At 38.0% G+C, this 24,705-nt stretch overlaps 1 protein-coding gene across 1 annotated transcript in view; it reads right to left on the bottom strand.

Moving 5' to 3' along the window:
- GEFmeso (Guanine nucleotide exchange factor in mesoderm) overlaps window positions 1-24,705 on the bottom strand; it is a 139,661-nt gene that overhangs the window by 8,093 nt on the left and 106,863 nt on the right. Inside the window, exons 3-6 of the mRNA XM_089860605.1 lie at window positions 10,584-10,687; window positions 824-940; window positions 232-289; window positions 62-154 (exon numbers count right to left, since the gene is read on the bottom strand). Coding sequence (XP_089716731.1) covers window positions 62-154; window positions 232-289; window positions 824-940; window positions 10,584-10,687 — 372 coding nt within the window. The remainder of the gene's footprint in view (window positions 1-61; window positions 155-231; window positions 290-823; window positions 941-10,583; window positions 10,688-24,705) is intronic.

The following is a 24,705-nucleotide window of genomic DNA, read 5'->3' as shown; positions in this document are numbered from 1 at the left end:
AAAAATGTAAACGAAAAACAAACATGATAAAGTATAATAAGCCAAAATTTAACAAATTAACCTGTAATAGTAAGTGATATTTTAATATTCTCTGCACCGGTTTTAAAAGATACGATCCTAATGGTAAATTATGATGCAATGCAGTTTGCCTTTCCTGTAAAACAAAAATAGAAGAAAATTAATTAAAAAACCATCTTTAAATAATAATAAAATATTAAAAATATAATTTACTTTAAAAACCTCCGCAGTCTTTGGTTTACCCATAAGTTCGGTAAGAACTTCTACAGTCCTAGTTAGGGAGAAAAAAATTGTAAATTTTTGCACACAAGCAAACATGGATAGATTTAATTTTAGAAGTAGGAATGGAGAACAGAGTAATGTGGGCGCGCGTCAAAGTCCCGGACCCCCTTCCACGGGACGGACGGGTATGAAAGAAGAGGCGGTCATAGCCGCAGAGATAAAAAGGAATTACGTATTTTTCGCCGTCCCCGTCAGCAACGTCATCAAAACATAGTTTAAGTGAGCCAATAAGATATTTTAAACTTTTCGTTACGTGTTGGAGGGAGGGGATCTATACTGGGTTATGAGTCGGACTGAAGTAAATGCTAACAGTTCTCCATTCCTGCTCCTAAAATTAAATCTATCCCTGCTTCAACTATAAAAAACCCACTCCGGTTCTGATTATTCAATATATATGGGGAAAAACGTAGAAACTTCATGGAAATATATGGGAAAAAACCTGGAAAACTCAGGGAAATCGGTTTTCCAAAGGTTTTTTCCCCTGGCCTTACTGAAAAGTTTTCAATTTTAAAAATGTAAAAACCTTGGATAATTGGTGCAGTATTGTGTGTAAATTGCGAATCCATTACTGTGTTGTACAAACGCTCTGGCTACACCTACAGGATCAAAACCACATTGTTCCAATTCGGAGAGGAACATGCTAAAATAAGAAAATAAAACATAAATAAATTAATGATTAAACGTAGCAATAACAAATAACAAATTACCAACTAAAATAAACTGTAGCCATTGACCCACAATTTTTGTAAATTTTAAAATAAAACCCCATATTAGTGGTAGCAGGAAAAAAATTCCAATTCCGCTTATGTAATCTAAAAAGCATATCCTTTCCCTTTCAACGTCGATTTTTTTCCCGCGATGGATTTATAGTTGAGTTAAAGAATAAATTAATTTATAAAAAGTTTTCCCAGGTAGCTTAAAGACCGACTTCCAGCGAAACTGAAAACCGAGCATCGAGACTAACAATGAAGCGACCGTGCCGATTTTCGAAGCCCCGCTGGGTCAAAAGTTGGAAGGGTTCTCGCTAACCGAAAGCGGTGCAATGTGGTTCTAGCGAACTGAAGATGAACAATAGAAATCCTTTTAAATTTATTTCCTCTCGAATTTTTGCTTCCCCCTGAAGGAAATTCTCTATTGCGTATCTTCAGTTCGCTAGAACCACATTACACGGCTTTCAGTTAGTTAGAACCCTTCCAACTTTTGACCCAGCGGGGATTCGAAAATCGGCACGGGCGCTCCATTGTTAGTCTCGATGCTCGGTTTTCAATTCGCTGGAACTCTTTTCGATGGAAGTCGGCCTTTAAACAACAAAAACCAGAATCTAAAATGGGTAATCAAGCGTAACTGATATAGAGAATAAGAAGCGGAAAACTTTTCGGTATAGAATCTGTGGCTAATGGAAAAGCCAGTGCCACCCACGTATTGTCTGCCACAGTTTCAGGAGGCTTTTACATGTGTTTTCGTTAATTCATTAGGAATGTGAAGAAAGCTTCGGAAATACATCCGAGTATCTCATTTTCGCGTCGCCTATTTAAACCTAAGACCATTGTTTAAAACTTTCAGCGCTGCAAAGACTGAAAAGCTGAAACACTACAGCAGCGAGTCAGTCAGTTACTTTTCACCAGAGAAACACAGAAGCAAAACAGGGAAATCTTGCTGTGCTCCCATGATGCTTAGAAATGTGGGAGGAGCTTGTATAATACACCGTAATGACGTCACGTCACCATGGCCAAAGCATCGTGAGTTGATCTGCCATACCTCAAAGTCGCAGTGGGGAAATAAACATTACCAGAGCTGCTTCTAGTTTTTTCTGTTTTTACTATAACTTACTTAACCTGTCTATTTCGATATTACCCGTTTCAAATGGAAGTCTGCATGCCATCCAAAAGGGTATACATGTCAAGGTTAATTTCAAAATGAAGCTTGTTCTTATTTTCAACTATTATAAAACTGAGAAGTGTTTGTAGTGATTTTGGGCCAGTTCTTTTTGAAAGTCATAACTCAGGCGACGACGTACAACGCAAGAATTTGTACTTAGTAATAAGATACTTGATGATGGAGTTATGGAAAATTACTGAAACACGTACTTTCAAAGCGTAGACCTAATTCGTAAGAATTTATATTTGAATTCTTGTAATTCTTTCGCGTATTTATCTGAAGTGTTTTCTAAGCTACTTAAAATTCCAATTAAATTTGTAAGTCAAGTTTAATTATGCACTACACGTAATAGGATTAGGTTTACTTTATTTTTTTGGTAGATAAAAACATTGGGAAGAAGGTAATGTTTCACAAGTGCTGGTGGTGACATTAATCAAGAGAAAGTTATAAATCTCCTCCTCCCTCGCGTTTCATTGGCTTATAGGACAACCGTGGGGTTACTTGTTTAGAACATGCAAAGAGAACTTGTTTACATTTGGGTTCTACACGTCACAGGTTGTGGAAGTGTTGGCACAGATCGCTAGCTACGTCAATATCGCGTGATATCAATGTTCAAATACATTATGCATGACGTCAGGGGTGACGGTTTTCATAGGTCTTCCCCTTCAGTTCAAGCAGAAAGGTTCAGAAAATGGCCCGTTAAGGATTCCAAGTCGAAGAAATCTATGTAGTTCCCGCATAAATTTAAAATATTAATCCCACGCTTTATTTTGACTAAAACAAAAAAGTTTGTTTGTTTCCGAGTGAAGATTGTGTCCATTCGAAAAATCGTAGGGATTTAAATTCTGCAGATCTAATGAGACTCGCTATACACTAAAACAGAAGTAGGATGGGGACTAGAAGTAAAGGGCTGTAGGAGTAGCACTGGCAGTAGAGCCTGCCGTTAGTGAAGAAATTTCGGTATTTTAAAGGGGCTTCCGTTGTGCGTAGTCCTGAGAGAAAACATTGGCCAAGTTCTAAAATTTTTGACAGCCTTCTTTGCCCTCCTTCTAAAACTTTTATCTCTGTCTTCTCTGTGGCGAGGACCTACCCTCCCTCATTTAGTTTGACCATAAGTTCATAAGAAATGTACCATAAGTTTATCACTGGTTACTGAGAGCTTGTCATGAAGTGACGTAGTTGAAACGTCATAGATTCACGTAAAGCGACGCCTGGTGAGGCGCTGTCAAAGGCTTAGTTCAGACTAAAAAGGAAGATGGATAGTCAATAGGGAGTGAAAATTTCCCCCACTAATCGTCACACCCCTGCTAAGCCAATCAGAGTATCAGACTCATTCCCTCACTAGACTTCCACTCAGTAAAATCCGCCGCCATTTTGGCGGAAAGGGGAGGAGCTATTTAAAGCCACACCCCTCTGGTTTCTCCCTATTCTCGCTTGTCGTTCTCGAACTGGCTCGAGCTGTAAGTCTTTAGTATTACGAAAAATAGCGTTGCCTACGTTATATCATATATAACGTAGGCAACACGTATAAGTTGTGTCATATACTTATGGAACATATCTTATAAATTTATGGTTTGACCATATTCCGATTGGAGAGCCTTTCGTGTTCTTTTCGAATAGAAAATTCAGAACCACTACCTGGGGTCAGCTCAACTGTCGATATCTTTCCCAGTTTATTTATTTATTCCAATCAAATGAGAAATTGGGTTTCCTTACACAAACTTCTAGTCTTCATATCCTACTTCTGACTTTACGTGTAATGAGTTGTATACCCACGATGGTCGTGATAATCTAAATGAGGGAAACGAGTAGTTTTTCGGGCGACATAATGTCTGACAGATAATTTGGATAACACCACGGGAAGCTAAAAAGCAATTTTTCAAATGAAACCCACGTACAAAATTAGAAAAAAAAAACAACTCGATTTTCTAACAGTTTACGAGCGTCAAGCAAATTACGAGGGAAATTTTTAAATGCATTCGCCAACGCAATTTATCTGCGTACTATAATTTATTCCGAAGTAACAGATATTGTAACAGAACCGCTATGTTTTGGCCGCGATCTAATAATAATAAACTCGAATAATAAAAATTCGAAACTAGGTGCATAATTTGAAAAAAAAAGACATATTTGATTTCAAATAGATAACGAGTAACATGGTGATACAAAATCACTATGAGGACTATACTTAAAAGCATAAGTTCATAAGATCAGAAGTAAATAATACTTCTCTTTGAGAGAAGTGTACCACAAAGCGGGGTAATTTGTAACATGATTCTTCAACTTCAGAACATTTGGAGCAAGGTTACTAAACCGAATCACATATACGCGATAAATAGTTCCCTCATCATTAGTCTTTTTGCGTTAAACTATTTGGCAAGACGTACTTGTGGATTTTTCTCTCACAGTCCCACCCCAAGACGAAATTAGGGAGTTGATTGCTGGGGATTTGGTAAATACCAAACAGTTATAGAATTCACCCTAGCACGGTGCGATGCCCATCTGTAGTTTCTGATAAGATATATTCCATAAGTTTGTCACTGGCAACTGAGAGCTTGTCATGAAGTGACGTAGGTGAAACGTCATAGATTCTCGTAAAGCGACACCTGGTAAGGCGTTGTCAAAGGCTTAGTACAGACTAAATAGGAAGATGGACTGCAAAACCGCGTGTAGTCAATTCTCGCTTGTCGTTCTCGAACTAGCTCGAGCTGTATGTCTCTCAGTAGCATTACGAAGTATAGGAAGTGTCATGTTTATGGAATATCTTATAAACTTATGTTAAAAGTAACAATATTTGTGTGGCTAAGAACTTAGCAATCATGACAACAAACAGAAGAGTTTGAGAGGAGCACAACGATCGATGTGTTTACCATACTTGTGTTGGTGTAGGAACTCTACAGTCTACAACACAATGTTCCATACATTTTCAAGCGATCCAGGAATTATCGGTAACTCTCAAGCATTATGCCATATTGTTAATTTTATATCGCCCGTAATTACTCATTACCCAATAAAACGATAATTGACAGTTATAATCAAAGACATCTTGCTTATTTCCAATTGCGAAAAGTGCTCGCGCCAGTTCGTTAAAAGTAACCACAAATGAGCAAATCATTGTGCTAATTCATTATCACACTTCAACGTGACAACTCATTAGGGTGTAGGCATGGAAAATAAAATTTTCATAAACAGTTATATAAGTCTCAATAAAAACCACTTTCCTATAAGGAGTGAGGGTGGAGTTTAACACGTATTTTAGAAGCGAAAGTTTGTATTGACCCCGGCTTTTCAAACTTAATCAATGAGACTCAAATTTGACATGATTTATGGGGTTTTCCGGTTAAAACTTCAAATCGTCAAAAAATCAAAAAATAAAAAATAATATTTCGAAATTGACATCCTTTTCGTTTCTAAATAATTTAGGTTCGACGAAATAAATAAAAACGATGACCCAAAAATCAACGTAAATTTTAAATTTAAAAAGGGTTAGAAATGACTTAAATTGCGCGATAAATTCTGGAAACTTATTTTAAATAGAGGGTAAATAAAAATATTTAGAGAAAGATTTAAATCTTGAAGGTGGTAATTTACCAAATAGGAAAAACCAATGCAAATTATACTGATTTATAACATATGGTAATTAAACAATGAGGCAAATTACTAATAACAGAAGTAAGATGAGACTAGAAGTGAAGAGCTCTAGCATTGGTAGTAGATCCTGGCACTAGTGAACAAATTTGAGGATTTTATGCCGCTTCGATCGCGCCTACACTAGAGAGAAAAAAATTGGTCGAGCTCCAAAACAATTTCCTACCCCCTTCCCCTCATCCTAAAGCCGTGGAACACGGACGCGGGTGCTTGAATCTAGTTCGGCCGTCTACCGCCCCGAGCGTCTCACGTTTTGGAGGGAAAATTCAGAAACCGCTACCAGAGGGCCAACCGTTGGTGTGTTATCAAGAATATTCACTTTCGCCAAGTGAAGAATTTGGTTAGCTCGATTTTTAATTTTACACGGAATTTTTCCGTTTAAAATTTAAGAAACGGCACCAAAACCCCTGTCCCTGTCCCTGTCCCTGTCCCTGTCCCTGTGCCGGACGCGTCCGCGAAACGAACGCTTACGATAAGAGAGGGAAACCGGTCGCGTCCGCGAAACGTACGCTTACGATGAGAGAGAGAGATCGCTAGCGTACGCGGTGGCGATACGAAGCTCCGCGTAGAGAGAGAACTGCCTGCCTGGTATATTAGTGAGAGGGGGAAGAGGGAGAGGGGGCATCCCGCTCGGAGAGAGAGGAAAGAAAGGTAGTTTAAATCTCGCGGGCTTTTTTGAGTGAAGGGAAACAAGATGATAATTTTCGTGCACTACTGCACTTTTTTAATTTTACACGGAATTTTATTCCGTTAAAATTTTAGAAACGGCACCATGCGCGTGATACATCAGAGATTATGCTGAATGGTTAGGTTAGGTTAGGTTAGGTTTCGTAAAATAGAGGGGACGGTTTACGGTCATAGTGATTTCTGGTTTAGGGGATCCAGGATTTGGTTTTAGATACATTATTTGATTCGTATGGTTTTGAAAAATTATACTTTAGTGGGGTGCACAATTTAGTTTCATTAATATTATTTGAAATGTGACGTTATTAGAAATTAAGGGGATACACGATTGCGTTTCAGAAATGTTTTTAGTTGTACGATTTATTGGAGATCAACTATACGGGGGGTCACGTGAGCCGTGTAAAATTACTATTAAGGCCCAGCCCTTGGGCCATCTTGTTCTAGTCTCATCTTACTTCTGCTAATAATTGATGTCAATGATTTTATTTTTGACATACAAGTCCTACTTGTAAATCCGTAACGGTGCTAATATACCAAATATCATTGCAAAATAAGGATTTATAATGGTAATTTGGCCGATTAATTAACATTCGTTTTTGTCAATGATTTAGTATATATGGCGCTAAAAACCTACACGAAAAAACCTTTAATTACTAATAACATAAGTTCATAAGGTATGTTCCATAAGTTTGTCACTAGTTAATGAGTGTTTGTCATGAAGTGAGTGACGTAGGTTATAGATTCGAGGTAAAGCGACGCCTGGTGAGGTGCTGTCAAAAACTTAGTACAGAATAAATAAGATGGACTGCAAAACCACCGAGTGTAGTCAATTCTCGCGTCGTTATCCAACTCGTTCATGCAGTAATAGGGACTTGGCATTACTACGTCATGAAACGTCAGACTACCTTCCACTAGTGCTAAAACATACCAAGAGGAGGGGCTTATATAGCTTTCATTCTGCAAAAAACATACCATAATGGCGCTGAGGGTGGAGTTAAGCCCGAATTGCCAAGTCCCTATTAAGTCTAGCATTACGAAGTAAAGGTAGCGTCATACTTATTTAATATATCTTATAAACTTATACTATTAATTACAGACAAAACACTAATTAAATTAAGCCTGGAATTTCAAATTCATAATTTACTCGGTAAATTATGATATTTATAAATCATGGTAATTGAGCAGTTAAACTATGAAGACTTTTGACGCTACTTTGTTTTGGATTGAAACTTTACAGTTCCATCAACCCTTTAAATAATTCATCCCGTAGCAGACTGAAATTCGAGGCCACCAAATTAGCGGCCTGGTAAAAAAGAAACCGAAAAACATTTTGGCGCCAACCATACATTTGACGAGGCTTAAGAAATCGCAGCTGGGTCTTGTTTCCAAAAAGAAAAGAACTTTGAACTTTGTTCACTGCATTAAGTGACTGCATAAGTTTATCATGCCTATAAGTAGAGATATGGCTGCTTCTCCTATGGCAACCCTATACTCTCTCCGTATCATTTATTACCTCAACTTCAATACAAAATTGTACTGCCTATCCTAGCGTTTCTTTTATCCCATTTAGAATGTTTCAGGACTGAAACCGCCTCTATCTCACGAGAGAGAGTTAGGGATTTTGACGTTGCTTAAGTAAAATTCGTGCCCCCCCCCCAATTCCTGCCTATACGAAACGTAAAAGTCTCCTTTATTCCATTGGATGATTTTCTTCCATGTGACCCATTTAGTAATCGTCTCGACCGTTTGGTGGCTGCACCGCGACAGAAATTTCAAAATTTTCTCTCTTCGGATCTTAGCGCTATACGAGTTCTGACGTCACAGTAGCCTGCGGAAGATGCCCAGTTGTAACCCATATTTGTGTACTTAGAGGCATGATAAACTTATGGTGACTGCGAAAAAATACTAGGAAATTTTTTTTGTGTGTGTAGAAATGATGGGGTATCCAAATTAATGATAACCTTTAATTACAAGATTATTTAAATTAAGATTCCTTTCATCGCGTGCTAAGTGTTCGATAATTTCCGCGCCACACAGGGTGTAAAAAATATCAAGGGTATGAGATCACCGAAGATCAAAGAGGGAAAACAAATAAATTTGGAATTAGAACTTTAAGCGGATTCGACAAATTCCTAGCATTTTTCTGGGTGAAATTAACGGAAGTCATTAGATGCTTTTAGGTATTAATAAACTTAAAATTAGAAATAGTATAATCAACTACTTCTAAGAAATAATACGATTCAGAATTGCAATATTCCATACAGGTGGGGGGTTCAGGAAACATTATTCATTAAAAGAATGACGTTTTTTCAAAAAATAGAAGGGAAAATATTAAAAAAAACTCTTTAAAAGTAATTTAGTTGGTCTTAAAAAGGTGACTACTGCCTCGCCATGTTTAGAGGTGTCTGCTAGCCAGAACCCGCATGGGATTGGTTCAACGTATGTTGAGAAAACGTCTACACCATCATTCCTTTTAGCTGTATCATAAGTTTATAAGATATATTCCATAAGTATGACGCTACCTATACTTCGTAATGCTAGAGACTTACTGAGAGCAAAGATAATATACCAAGAGGAGCAGCAAATTTAGCCTTTCACAAGGCTTTTGAAAAGAACGGGCAACAGCTTTGGAGTAACTAAATCCGGTTTTTTTTTTTCTTTTTTGAATGGCTAAGCAGCGACATCTTTAACTGGTTAAATTAGGTCGACTGCTTATTTTTGGTGGTTACAAAGGGCTGATCTCCGGGTTGATAGTTGTCGCACAAAAGGTAATTTTTAAGTAGACAACACGGTCACGTGAACAACCGGAAATAGTTTCTCCAAATTCAGAGCCGCTCCCTATTTCCAAAGTTTCCTCTCCCCTTGGTATATTCTTTTTGCTGTGAGCTAGTTCGACAACGACAAGCGAGAATTGAAGTCCTATACTCGGTTAATTTTGCAGGACTACCATCTTCCTATTTGGTCTGTACTGAGCCTTTGACAACGCCTCAATAGGTGAATCTATGACGTTTCACCAACGTCACTTCATGACAAGCTCTCAGTAACCACTGACAAACTTATGGAACGTATCTTATGAACTTTTGGCTGTATGAATTTCTGCTTTTATATATTAATGTCATAGGTTTTGAGAAAAATTCTAAAATCTTCGTCCATCTTGATGGAAAACAACCCTTATACTTATGACGTGTTGTTATGGGTAATTACTGCCTGCTAACTCGAATGAGGTGCGCACTTCTATGGAGTCAAATGTCATTCATAGTTACAGAGATTTTGAAGCAGTAGGCGCCACAATTATGGATGGATCTTTCCGAAATATTTATGTTTCTTTCAAATAACAATACGCTCAAATTTCCCCATTTTCAAATATATAATAAAAAGGTTCAGGCAACATAACATAACACCTTAAATTAAAAGAACGGCTTTTTTCTAAATATGAAAGGAAAAATAATATTAGCAAAATAAACAATCTCTTATTGCAAAATAATTCCCATTTAATTAGTCTTAAATACGATATTACCGCGCCGCCATAGGTTTGGTGGCGTCTGATAAATAAAACCTACTAGTGCTAATTATTTTGCAATAAGAGATTATTTTTTTTAAGGATTTTTTCTTTTATATTTATTAAAATGCAGTTCTTTAAAGGTAAAATCAAGAAGTGATATCTAGTTTATTAGAAAGAAGGTTTGAGACGCCTAAGTATTCGCGGGCCATAGTCCCAGTCCCCCTTTCAAAATACAAGGGGGGACGTAAAACAAGGCCGGGCTATTTCGCCTCTCCTCCGTCCTCCTCAGTCGGAAAATACGTACTTTCGCGTCGCGCTGACGTCAGTTTTCAAGAACCAATGAGATGCTGGTTGTAATTTATAGGCGGCGGGGATTAACTCCGGACCTACGTTTGGACTTGGAGATAAAGCTATAAATGTGGCGAATTTATTCCTTCTCCCTAGTAAACTAGATATCGCTTCTTGGTATAATGTTATGTTACCTGACCTTTTAATTTAAAACTATGGGGGAACTAAAATAATACTGTACCGTTAATTATCATTCGTCGAAGATTAAAATATTGGTACTGACCTGTTAAATCTGTATATGTCTTCTATATTTCCAAAAAGTTCGGCGAAATCCGATTCGCTGATCTTGGCTTCACGACCCGTAGTTGGAATTCGTTTCAGGTAACCCTGAAAAAACAATAAAATATGGAGAACTTTAGAATTCAATTAAATGATCAAGTTTCATTTAAAAACAAAAGCACATTTATTTTATAGCCACAGATTCGGTCGGTAAAAGTGGATGCAAGTATTGAGTTACAAAGAGAGACATAGATATAATATCTCTCTATTACACATTCACACAAAATCCCGAACACTTCTAGCGAAACGCTTGAGATGAAATCCCAAACCAAAGTAGAAATCATAAAATCTAAAAGATTTCTAAAACAAAAACGAAATTTGTTAAATTTTGGAATTAGTTCCATTATATCTTATGCTTATAGTTAAACTGAATCGAGTTTGATTAAAATCCATGTTAATATCGAAAAATTACGGTTAGAAAAGTAATTAAAACATTAACATAACGGGTTGGAATTTTAACCTATTTGAACAAAAAGTATTTTTTTTCGTAGAGAATTAGCGATACCAACTGAGAATCGATAATTTTAAATCGACACGAATGGCTTATCAATTTGTAAAATGGTTCAATTAAACCAATATTTAACAGATAAATTTTCCAATATCAATATTATCATAAGTTCATAAGATATGTGCAATAAGTTTGTCACTGGTTACTGAGAGCTATAGCATTACGAACGAATTATAGGAAGTGTCATACTTTTGGAACATATCTTATAAACTTATGATATTACCAACAAATAAGGAACTTTAAGCGCAAATTGAGCTTGTTAGAAAGCTTAAATGATAGATTTGTCAGCTAGTTATCACGAAATAATAGAAAATAGAACCTGAAAAGGGTTTAATGACATCCTAAACATCTCTTGTAACGACATCTATGATTACAATTGGTGAAATATATAAAACCTGATGGTGCTATTAATATAATATCGATTATTTACGAACCGATACCGATGTATCGGTACATACCCAAATACCGGTATTTATTTCGATACAACATCGGAACTTAACGCCCATCTTTAAGGACAAACAGCTGTAACGTAGATAAAATTAATCGTATGATTAAACTGAAGGAGCCTCTGCATAAATTTATTTTAAATCCACAAAGTGGGCGTTCTTTATGTTTTTTTCTGATAAAATCTAATATCTGCAGTGAGCAAAACCTCTACACGGAGGAGAAATTTCTTGAATGAAATAGTTTTATGGAGGTCATGAAATGAGGCATATAATGCAGTTATCTACAGAAGTCGAACAACTCCGCAACTCCTACTCATAACGCGTGGGCAATATTTATTTTTTCTTCAGCTTCACCATTTTACTCTATCAAAAAATATCACCCTTAAAAATTTGTATCTCAAATTTATCTTTCTTGACAGTTTTTTCAACCTCGTTCGAGTGACTTCCGCTTTTTTTTTTCAAACTGCCACACTATCTTAATGCTTGCACTTCATAGAGCGAGTCTTTATAAACCGAATGAAACCTTTAAAGGTCGAGTTCCAACGAAAAAGGTTCTGGGGAACTGAAAACCAAGCATCAAGACTTATAAACAATAGAATAATCGTGCCGAGCAACAGATACCTGCACGGGCCGAGTTTTTCAGGACCGATCCGAGCCCGGCCCGGGATTGAGCATTTAGAAAAAGTCCGAAACCCGGCCAGGGTCCGACTAAATAGGTGGTTTCCCGTTACATGCATTAACCAAGCCCGACCCGACATATTGCATGAATTTAACAGGCTCGGCCCATTACGCGTAGTGCAGTTGTAATTTTAATATTTTTTACATAACATCAATGAATTGAATTCATATTTGCTTTAGCGTCGTGTATTATTCATTTCTTTTGATAATTGTTTGTCACATTTGTTCTTAGAAGCTTATAAGTTATCTTTCATTTGAATTTTGGATTAAACGAGAATCAAGTTCTGAAAATTTTGAAAAATGAAAAAAAGCCCGGCCCGGCCCCTTAATTTCCAAAATTTGAAAAGCCCGACCCGGCCCGGCCACTTAATTTCCAAAATTTGGAAAGCCCGACCCGGCCCGGCCCCTTAATTTCCAAAATTTGAAAAGCCCGACCCGGCCCGGCCCCTTAATTTCCGAAATTTGAAAAGCCCGACCCGGCCCGGCCCCTTAATTTCCGAAATTTGAAAAGCACGACCCGGCCCGGCACCTTAATTTCCGAAATTTGAAAAGCACGACCCGGCCCGGCCCCTTAATTTCCGAAATTTGAAAAGCCCGACCCGGCCCGGCCCCTTAATTTCCGAAATTTGAAAAGCCCGACCCGGCCCGGCCCCTTAATTTCCGAAATTTGAAAAGCCCGACCCGGCCCGGCCCCTTAATTTCCAAAATTTGAAAAGCCCGACCCGGCCCGATACAATTTTCAAATGTGGAAAACCCGGCCCGTGCAGGACTCTGCATGCCAAGCAAAACTTTTGAGGAGTTTTTTAAAGCTAACTGCGGTTCTAACCATGTGAAAGCCGTGCTTTCTAACGAACTGAAGATAAACAAATCTAGACTCTCTTAATTATTTTTCATTCCCAATTCATAATTATTGTATCCCTCTGACGAAACATTCTCTATTGTTTATCTTCAGTTCGGTTCTACTTGAACCAGAAGGAAACCAACCTCCCCTAATCCTCAGATAATAGAATCTGACGTTTGACACGAGTAGAACATTTGAAATATTTTTTCGATACATTTTTATTTTCTTTAGGTGTAAAAAATAAAAGGAAAAAAAAACCTCGGTCATAAACCCACGATCGGATCAAGAAAGAATACTTTTAGGGATTTTAGGTCTGCGGGATCTTTAAAGAAAACCTTCAGCAGAGTGGAATGGGATCGAGCTACCAGATTCGCTTCTTAATGTTTTAAAATGGAGTCATACTAGGGGGTCTCTTTTCAGATCCGTTTAAAAGATTTCTTATTTTTATTACTGGACTGTTGGCTGTTGTGGTTATGTTTGAGATAGAGATTATGGAATAAGTTTTGCTTTTTAGTAGAGGTGATTGACATTATAACATTTGCCCATTACATTACATGAACGTGCAGGAATATTGCGTTTCAAAGAAACTGGGGAAAACGGAAAACGATATACTTGCATCCTCGGATTTCAGTGTCAAATTGAACTATGAAAATTGTTTTTTTCTTAAAACTTGTGTAAAGTAACCTTAATCAAGTATTGTAACCCGATGTATGAATTTTGTAATTTTAAACCCATTAAACCTAATTATGGAGCAAAATGTCGCCGCTAAAATATGCCTTTCGCAACGCCAAGGGTCGGGGTTGGGTTTTTCCTGGACAAAACTCTTACGGCCGGAAAATCTTTCAAAACTCTCTTAAAGGCCGACTTCCAGCGAAAAGGGTTCTAGCGAACTGAAAACCGAGCATCGAGACTAACAATGAAGCGAACGTGCCGATTTTCGAAGCCCCGATGGGTCAAAAGTTGGAAGGGTTCTCGCTAACTGAAGATGAACAATGGAAATCGTTTTAAATTTATTTCCTCTCGAATTTCTGCTTTCCCCTGAAGGAAATTCTCTATTGTGTATCTTCAGTTCGCTTGAACCACATTGCACGGCTTTCGGTTAGCTAGAACCCCTCCATCTTTTGCCCCAGCGGGGATTCGAAAATCGGCACCGTCGCTCGCTCCATTAGTCTAGATGCTCGGTTTCCAGTTTGCTGGAACCCTTTTCGATGGAAGTCGGCCTTTAAAACACAGGCAAGAGACATCCTATATCCCAGGCTTGTCCTATAACTATTATCTGAATTGAGAGTTAATTTAAAATTAAACTTAATTTATTGACATGGTACGATACCAATCTGAAGTTTGATAAGCAGGAGAGCAAGCAAAAAGGGTGAACCTGGGAAGAATCAAGTTATGTTACAGAACTTAAGTATTACACAGTGTCATCATCCTTCTAACATACCTTTCTGCCTACCTACTAACGCCTCAGCAAAATTTCAGCTTCCTAAGTAAATCGATTTGGACTGGATGTTCTTGAAGTAGTCAGTCAGACGGAAGTTTAACTTACAAATAGCAATGTTTTAATTGCTATATATTTCCCGAACATTATTTTTAATAGCTACTCAATCGCTCGAGAGAAAGTGTCACGTCATGCGTAACAAAGTATTACCTCCTTTTTTACATTTATTCTCGATACGCCCAATAAAACTATACTGATTAAATAATCGCAATTTAAAAAGCCGTAAAGTTTATAATAATTATGCAAATTATCTGTCCTATTCGCAATTAAGAGAACTTGAAAAAAATTATTGTAGTAATTTATTCAATGAACTTGGAATTTAAAATGAAAATCACTCGAGCGTAGCGAAAAGAAAGAAAGAAAAAATTTTAAAATGAAATAAAAGCAAAAACCGCAAGGTTAAAAGATTTAAATTACTGTAAAATTATTCGCCCATGTAAACGTGATTCTAAAATAATAAAAAAGGGCTTTTCTTTTCGTATTTTTAAACAAGTTGGGAAACCAAAATAAACCTCTCCGAGTCGAGCCCGGAGCTATCTTACCAACGGTAGAGGCTTTTCTTGAGTAATTAAGTAAATATAATTGATTTTAATTATTTTAATCGTCAGTAATTTACCTTAATTCCAGTTAAATCGTTTTAAGAAACTTTATTCCTAAAATCATTTTAAACATAGCTATTGTTGACGTTTGAATTCAAGCGTATGCCTCTTTAATAATTTTTGGAAATTTAGGGTATACAGGGTGTTTCTGAAAAGTCCATCACAAATTAAGGGGCGTGTTTATGGGACCAAACTGAGCGGAAAGTACCAAAGAACATGGGGTGTACAACATTTTGTTACGGAGATATGGCCTTCCAAACATTCGCCCCTAAAACAAGGAAATATCCAAAAATGAGGAGTAACACTTAAGACCGACTAACCAGCTTGTTTAAAATTACTAGACAATTTCAATAGCCTTTAATCGAACAATTGATTTCTACCTTTACTAATCAGAAGCGTATAAATGAGTAGAAGTATGCCTACGGTGGTAATGTAAAATTAATCCCAAGTGACATGATGTTTCAAGATCTTCCCAGCACCAAGTAAAATGGTTCTGATTGAAGGGACTTTTATTAGCACAGCGTAAACAACGTTATTTTCAGGAATTAGTCCAAATGTCCACGGGCGGCATTACAAAAACGAGGCAGTCTTTCGAATGATACTTGGACATGTTGGAAGATCCCTGGCTTGTTCCTGTTATCTCAAACCGTAAAAAGCTACGCAAATCTTCATCATCACGGACAACACTCTTGTACGTTAGGTATGACCTTGAGAAAACCTAAAAGGACATCTCGAATGTATTTGAAAAACCCATCTCCAATTAAGGGGCGTGTTGTTTGTTTCCAACAGAGTAAACTCGCCCAGAGAACAATTACAATGCAGAGCCACGTTTCGGCGTTAATGGCCCACAAAGGTGGTCCCAAAAACAAGAACAAACTTTAATTTGTTTCGTTCAGTAAGTGTTTCATGTGTCATAGATAAAACGCCATGATTAATGCACGAAGAAAATGAATTTATTGACAAGTTTTAACATTTAATTGCAACTAGTTACAAAAATTGTTCAAAGTGTTCACCACCCGCGTTAAGGCACACATTAGCACGTCTTACAAATGATTCCCTTACACGTTGAAAAATGCCTGGAGTTTCGCGAATTGTTTGACAGCCGTGAATTATTCGTCGACGTAGCTCTTCAACATCGGGCACTTCAGTCTGATAAACTAAGTCTTTCAGGTGGCCCCAAAGAAAGAAATCACAAGGGTTCAGATCGGGTGATCGAGCAGGCCACTCCACAGGTCCACCTCGACCTAACCACCGCAAAGGGAAGGTCGCGTTAAGATAATTTCGGACCGCGATGCTGAAATGTGGTGGTGCACCATCGTGCATGAACCACATTCTGTTTACCAAACCTAAGGGTACGTCTTCGAGTAGTTCCGGTAAATCGTCCCGTAAGAACTGCAAGTAAGCCACACCGTTTAACCTGGGCTCTAGGAAATTTGGCCCAATTAAATTGTCACCCACAATACCACACCACACGTTTAAACTGAATTGTACTTGGTGACTTCTAACGCAAGTTGCGTGGGGGTTTAGCTGGGACCATTGATGTTTATTATGTAAGTTAATAATACCATCCCGTGAAAAGTTAGCTTCGTCAGTAACCAACAAATCCCGTGGGAAATCGATATCGTTTACTTTAGCCAGAAACCACTGACAAAACGCCGTGCGTCGTGGGTAGTCCGCTGGATTCAAACCTTGAACTTTTTGAACATGGAAAGGATGAAACCGGTGGCTTCTGAGGATTTTCCACACGAGCGTGTGGTTTACGCCTAATCGGCGACCAACTTGGCGGGTACTTGATTCAGGCTCGTCCTCGAAAATGGTGAGAACTTCGTCTTCTACGGCCTCTGGGATGGCTCTCGCTCTAGGTTGAGGTCCAGCCGGTTGGATTCGTCCATCTTGCCTCAAACGTCTGTCCACAGCCTCGAACGTCAGTCGATTTGGTAGTCGCCTCTGCGGAAATCTTTCCTGATACAAGCGTACAGCTGCAGCGGCATTCCCCTCGGCTAGTCCATACATTAGGTGCATATCCGCATATTCGGCATTTGTGAAGAAAGGCATTGTAACAGACTTCGTTGAATTATGAGTTTAATAAAACAAACACATGTACGTGAAACCTCTTTTATTCCTTTCTTAAAAAACATAGTGCTCTGTTTTAGTGCTCTGTTTTTTAAGAACAGGCGAAGTTCTCACTATTTTCGAGGACGATCCAAAAACAAGCAGCCGCCAATTGGTTTGCTGATTAAGAAAAAACCACACGCAACTTGCGTTAGAATTCACAAAGTACAATTCAGCTTAAACGTGTGGTGTAGTATTGTGGGTGACAATTTAATTGGGCCATATTTCCTAGAGCCCAGGTTAAACGGTGTGGCTTACTTGTAGTTCTTACGGGACGATTTACCAGAACTACTCGAAGACGTACCCTTAGGTTTAATAAACAGAATGAGGTTCATGCACGATGGTGCACCACCACATTTCAGCATCGCGGTCCGAAAACTTGTCAATAACATTTTCTTTGTGCATTAATCATGGCGTTTTATCTATGACACATGAAATACTTACTGAACGAAACAAATTAAAGTTTGTTCTTTTGTTTGGGACCACCTTTGTGGGCCATTAACGCCGAAACGTGGCTCTGCATTGTAATTGTTCTCTGGGCGAGTTTACTCTGTTGGAAACAAACAACACGCCCCTTAATTGGAGATGGGTTTTTCAAATACATTCGAGATGTCCTTTTAGGTTTTCTCAAGGTCATACCTAACGTACAAGAGTGTTGTCCGTGATGATGAAGATTTGCGTAGCTTTTTACGGTTTGAGATAACAGGAACAAGCCAGGGATCTTCCAACATGTCCAAGTATCATTCGAAAGACTGCCTCGTTTTTGTAATGCCGCCCGTGGACATTTGGACTAATTCCTGAAAATAACGTTGTTTACGCTGTGCTAATAAAAGTCCCTTCAATCAGAACCATTTTACTTGGTGCTGGGAAGATCTTGAAACATCATGTCACTTGGGATTAATTTTACATTACCACCGTAGGCATACTTCTACTCATTTATACGCTTCTGATTAGTAAAGGTAGAAATCAATTGTTCGATTAAAGGCTATTGAAATTGTCTAGTAATTTTAAACAAGCTGGTTAGTCGGTCTTAAGTGTTACTCCTCATTTTTGGATATTTCCTTGTTTTAGGGGCGAATGTTTGGAAGGCCATATCTCCGTAACAAAATGTTGTACACCCCATGTTCTTTGGTACTTTCCGCTCAGTTTGGTCCCATAAACACGCCCCTTAATTTGTGATGGACTTTTCAGAAACACCCTGTATACTTATTGTTCAACTACCACGACTTCAAGGCTCGGAGACAATAAACACGTTCAATGAATCTCAGTTTTCTCCGTAATGTTTTCCATAAGCTTACTTCCTTAACTCTATCTTCCGCACGCAAGATATATCGAATAACACGTCCCTTTATATAAAATTCAGTGAATTACCCATTTTGAAAGCTGAATCTTAACCTTGACTTAGAAATTTAAAAGGATCACGTTCTAACCCAGGTAGCCAAATACGTAATATTTTAGTATAAAATGTAGAAGTGCAGGGTGAATCTAATCCCGCTTCCTTTTCTCTATAAAATACGGTTTCTAATTTCAAGAAATTTAATCCCGACAATGCGGAGAAAAATCTCCATAAAATTGTAGAAAATCCCTTATTTTTTATCATAACTCTTCCATCCGCCTGATTAAAATTTCTAAGCTTTTTACCTCTCCTAGTGACGATGGCGTCACGGAGAGGTATTACACTGGACCTGTCTGTGTGTCTGTCTGTTTACACCGTGTTCGTAGTTGACAAATTGGAGCAAACGTGTTCGCAGTATCCGGACCGCGTTTGCAGTTCTCAGAAAGAAATATTGGTTTCTACTTCATTATCATCGTTAGGGTAAAGATGTCCTCGGCAATCGGCTATAGGGTTACGAGAAACGTCTAGCCTCCCAATGGCAGGGCTTCCACCAAAGGTTCACGAAATTGCGCTATGTCTTACCCTATATCTGGAATCAGCCAACTTATACAGGGTGTTTCTGAAAAGTCCATCACAAATTAAGGGGCGTGTTTATGGGACCAAACTGAGCGGAAAGTACCAAAGAACATGGGGTGTACAACATTTTGTTACGGAGATATGGCCTTCCAAACATTCGCCCCTAAAACAAGGAAATATCCAAAAATGAGGAGTAACACTTAAGACCGACTAACCAGCTTGTTTAAAATTACTAGACAATTTCAATAGCCTTTAATCGAACAATTGATTTCTACCTTTACTAATCAGAAGCGTATAAATGAGTAGAAGTATGCCTACGGTGGTAATGTAAAATTAATCCCAAGTGACATGATGTTTCAAGATCTTCCCAGCACCAAGTAAAATGGTTCTGATTGAAGGGACTTTTATTAGCACAGCGTAAACAACGTTATTTTCAGGAATTAGTCCAAATGTCCACGGGCGGCATTACAAAAACGAGGCAGTCTTTCGAATGATACTTGGACATGTTGGAAGATCCCTGGCTTGTTCCTGTTATCTCAAACCGTAAAAAGCTACGCAAATCTTCATCATCACGGACAACACTCTTGTACGTTAGGTATGACCTTGAGAAAACCTAAAAGGACATCTCGAATGTATTTGAAAAACCCATCTCCAATTAAGGGGCGTGTTGTTTGTTTCCAACAGAGTAAACTCGCCCAGAGAACAATTACAATGCAGAGCCACGTTTCGGCGTTAATGGCCCACAAAGGTGGTTTTCTCAAGGTCATACCTAACGTACAAGAGTGTTGTCCGTGATGATGAAGATTTGCGTAGCTTTTTACGGTTTGAGATAACAGGAACAAGCCAGGGATCTTCCAACATGTCCAAGTATCATTCGAAAGACTGCCTCGTTTTTGTAATGCCGCCCGTGGACATTTGGACTAATTCCTGAAAATAACGTTGTTTACGCTGTGCTAATAAAAGTCCCTTCAATCAGAACCATTTTACTTGGTGCTGGGAAGATCTTGAAACATCATGTCACTTGGGATTAATTTTACAATACCACCGTAGGCATACTTCTACTCATTTATACGCTTCTGATTAGTAAAGGTAGAAATCAATTGTTCGATTAAAGGCTATTGAAATTGTCTAGTAATTTTAAACAAGCTGGTTAGTCGGTCTTAAGTGTTACTCCTCATTTTTGGATATTTCCTTGTTTTAGGGGCGAATGTTTGGAAGGCCACACTCTTAAAACTCATGGGTTGAACGAGTTGGGCTATTTGAGTTTTAACTAAAATTTGGTTAAAAAATAACCCAGTAGCAGTTGAATAAACATTCCCTGGTAGTTTGGGATGGGGTTGTTTCAAACCCAAAAAATTTGGTTATTGCATTAACCCAAATTGGGTCATTTGCAATTTTAGGCAAACCTAGCATACAAATACACGATATTGTACACTAGATGGTTGTTTAGGCGACTTTGTTACTCTTTCTCTATTAATTTTGAGTTGATAAACATGATAATCTTAAATATTAAGAAAAATACAATTACTATTACACATTTTCTTCGATAGTTATTTACTTTATTGCGGGTTGCATCGTTTTAAAAAATAACTATTGAACATTATTGAGATACGGACTAATATTGACGTTTTAAATAAAGTATACGCCTGTTGTTTCGTCTTACTCAAATACATAAGGCTTCGAATCTTAGTAATGGATCAGAACAGCGCAATTGCGTGTACCTTTGGTGGAGCCCCACAATTGGTATGCAATGCATTTGAATGCAAATTTCCGGGACCTGTAAATGCGGTCCGGAAATTGAGAGCACGTTTGCTCCGATTTTCCAACTGCGAACGCGGTGCCCTGGGGTGTAACAACGGACGAAATTAGAACCACTCCGTGACATACGTCAGGTAAAACTAATCAGCGATCTTACAATATGGTGGAAGCTGAAATATGGAACGTGAGGTGGGAAAAAACGCTTAGCTATGTAATAAACAGCAATTTGGGTTCTATTTTGAGAGGTTTTAAACAACACAAATTAGGGTTTTGTTCAACCCAAAATTATGGAAGAATTTAACCCAATTTGTGGCTACCTTTTATCCCAAAGTTGCGTCAAAATTACAAATAACCCTTGCTAGGGTTGTTTTTTACCCAAATATGATTTTACAATGTAGCCAGTAATAAGGTTACTGTTTAGCCCAAATCTGAGTTATCGTTTACGTTGACTCAACATTGTGTTAAATAAACAACCAATTCTAGGGTCAAGGATCAACAACCCAAAAAATGGGTCGGTTAAATACTGACCCAGCAAAGAGTTGAAAAATAACCCACTTTGGGTCAGAAACAACCCAACATTTTTAAGAGTGCATATCTCCGTAACAAAATGTTGTACACCCCATGTTCTTTGGTACTTTCCGCTCAGTTTGGTCCCATAAACACGCCCCTTAATTTGTGATGGACTTTTCAGAAACACCCTGTATAACAACTGGTCATATAAACCAATTTTGGTACCTCTTTACCCTTCTTTTAAGCCCATCTGATTTCGATGAATTGTGCTATAAATTAGAAATTTCTTTATTTTATTTATTTATTTGGACTAGATACGTACAGGCAAGCCGTAGGCTTTTGGGGTACGGACGGAATGGTTGTAACATTAGTAAACAGATAGCGGAATTAAATGAACAAAGTGCTTATAAGTAAATTGATGAGAGATTATAACATGAGAATTGTAAAAAACATTAACATTAAGAAATAAATGAACAAAGTGCTTACAGGAAATTAACTAATGATTTTAACATGAGAAAAAAAAAAGTAAACAAGTATTAAGATTTAAAAGAACAGTGCTTATAGGGAATTAATTTATGATTTTAACGTGAGAATATTAAAATAAGGATTTAGAAGTAAATTAACAAAGTACTTATAGGTAATTAATTATTAAGTTTAACATGGAATAATAAACGAATATTAGGAATTAAGTGAACCTATTGCTTATAGGTAATTAAATAATGTAGGAATTTTTGATTTGGACATGAGAGTAGTAAACAAAGTTAAGATTTAAACTAAAAGTGCTTGTAGGTAATTGATGAATGAAGGAATTTCCAGGACTAGAGGAGAGGAGTGACAGGTGGATTATATTACAAGTGGAAATGTTGGGAGAGGGCAGCGCGGAACTTAGACCTTAAGGTGATAGAGATTATAGACTCCGGGAGTGCGTTCCAATCAGAGATGACCGAGCTTGTGAAGTGATGTTGACGGACTGAGGTCAACACTCTAGGTTTTAGGATTTCGAGGGAGTGACCCCTGGTAGAAGATAAAGGTGCCGGTTGGAAGAATGTATCGATATCCAACGCGAGCTTATTGTTAAAAAAATCATGTAATAGGCAGAGATTATTAATTAAATGTCGCGTGGGTACCGGGTCTATTTGGAGTTTTGATAACCTTATATGGGCAGGGAGCTTCTCAAATTTGTTGGTTAATTTAGTGAATTTGTTTTGGGCTTTTTGCAAGGAGGAAATGCTGGAAGAGGACGACGGTGTCCATATGGGGGAGGCGTAGTCAAGAATTGGTAATGCTAGGGCGTTGTAAATAGTTTTAATGAATTTTTGAGACCGATTGTTGAAATTACGACGAATTAGCCCTGAAAGGGAGTGAATACGTTTACAGATTTTGTTAGTTTGAGAGGTAAATTTTAGGTTTGGTTCTATGGTGACACCCAAATCAGATTCGGATGGTTCACGGGTAGTTGAGCGGTTTTCAAAAGAGCGTTTTGGAATAAAGCGGTGCCCAAAACAGCGGTTTGCAAAACCGCGTGGAAGCAAAACCGCGGTTGCTGTTTCCGCGTTTCTCAATACAGCGCTATTTCCCAAAACAGCGGTTGCTGTTTCCGCGTTTCTCAATATAGTGCTATTTTCCCAACCAGCGGTTTAGCACTACAGCGTTTCATAACCGTTTGTGATTCTCAGGTTATGGACTGGTTCGCGGAATATATTTTGGAAAAGGTGGCAGCAAATTAATAAGAGTATATTTTGGAAAAGGTGGCAGCTAATTAATAGGAAAATATTTTGGAAAAGGTGGCAGCTAATTAATAGGAAAATATTTTGGAAAAGGTGGCACCTAATTAATAGGAAAATATTTTGGAAAAGGTGGCAGCTAATGAATAGGAAAATATTTTGGAAAAGGTGGCAGCTAATTAATAGGAGAATATTTTGTAAAAGGTGGCAGCTAATTAATAGGAGAATATTTTGAAAAGGTGGCAGCTAATTATTTCGAGGATATTTTGGAAAAGGTGGCAGCTAATTAATAGGAAAATATTTTGGAAAAGGTGGTAGGTAATTAATAGGAGAATATTTTGGAAAAGGTGGCAGCTAATTAATAGGAGAATATTTTGGAAAAGGTGGCAGCTAATAGGGAAATATTTTGGCAAAGTTGGCAGCTAATCAATATCAGAATATTTTGGAAAAGGTGGCAGCTAATCAATATCATAATATATTGGAAAAGGTGGCAGCTAATTAATAGGAGGATATTTTGGATAAGGTGGAAGGTAATTTATAGGAGTTCAAAAAACCCATCCCAACAAAACATTAAAACGCATTAACACACTAGACCACGAAACTGTTTGTTTGACAACCACTAAAATTCAAACCTAAAGCTGAAATTAATACTAATTAGAGCTCGGCATTATCCATCCGTTATCCGTAAATTAGTGAATAATTGACTATTTATAGATAAATGTTGTGGACATAATTCGATTTAACATACAACTTCTGTTGATAATTATGGATTATGGATAAAATAACGTGGATGATGGATAGATAATGCCGAGCTCTAATACTTATACCTTCAACAACACGAAACAACGCTCAAGATGTAAACGCTGTAATCAAAATGCGCTGAAACGAGAAATGGCTATAATGGCAAACGCGTTTATGAAAAAGCTGTTTTGGACAATGCTGTTTTGATAACACGCCCAATCGATAACATACCGATTCGGATAGGGTGCCTCTTATGGGCTTACCGTAGAGGAGGTAGGTATGATGCGGGTTAGAAGAACCCAGGTGGAGTACAGCACATTTGTCCACATTGAAGCGAAGGCCATGATTAGTGGCCCAGGCTTCAACAGAGTCCAAATCCGCTTGGAGGTTGGCAAAGTCTAGACCAGATTTAATGCGATAAGAGAGTTTAGTGTCGTCTGCGAAAAGCAGAACGAGCGCGAATTTCACAACAGATGGAAGTGAGTTAATAAGGACATTAAAGAGACGGGGACCTAAGACCGAACCCTGAGGACACCTTGCTCGATAGAAGCCCTGGAAGATTACCCTTTGTTTGCGATTGGATAAGTAATTAGTCAACCATAATAGAGCAGTGCCAGTAATTCCCGCTGTGAATAAGGCCTCAAGTAGTTTATAGTGGGGAATGCTATCAAATGCTTTGGCTAGATCTAGGTATATGACATCGACGCTAAAGCCATCGTCGAGCCATTTGGTCCAATGG

Source organism: Phalangium opilio, unplaced genomic scaffold (assembly GCF_054372755.1).
Source record: "Phalangium opilio isolate 3A_F unplaced genomic scaffold, DU_Popi_V2 ptg000002l_1, whole genome shotgun sequence".
Classification (NCBI taxonomy): Eukaryota; Metazoa; Arthropoda; class Arachnida; order Opiliones; family Phalangiidae; genus Phalangium; species Phalangium opilio.
The sequence above is the reverse complement of the archived record's forward strand: the minus strand, read 5'-3'. Positions and strand labels throughout refer to the sequence as shown.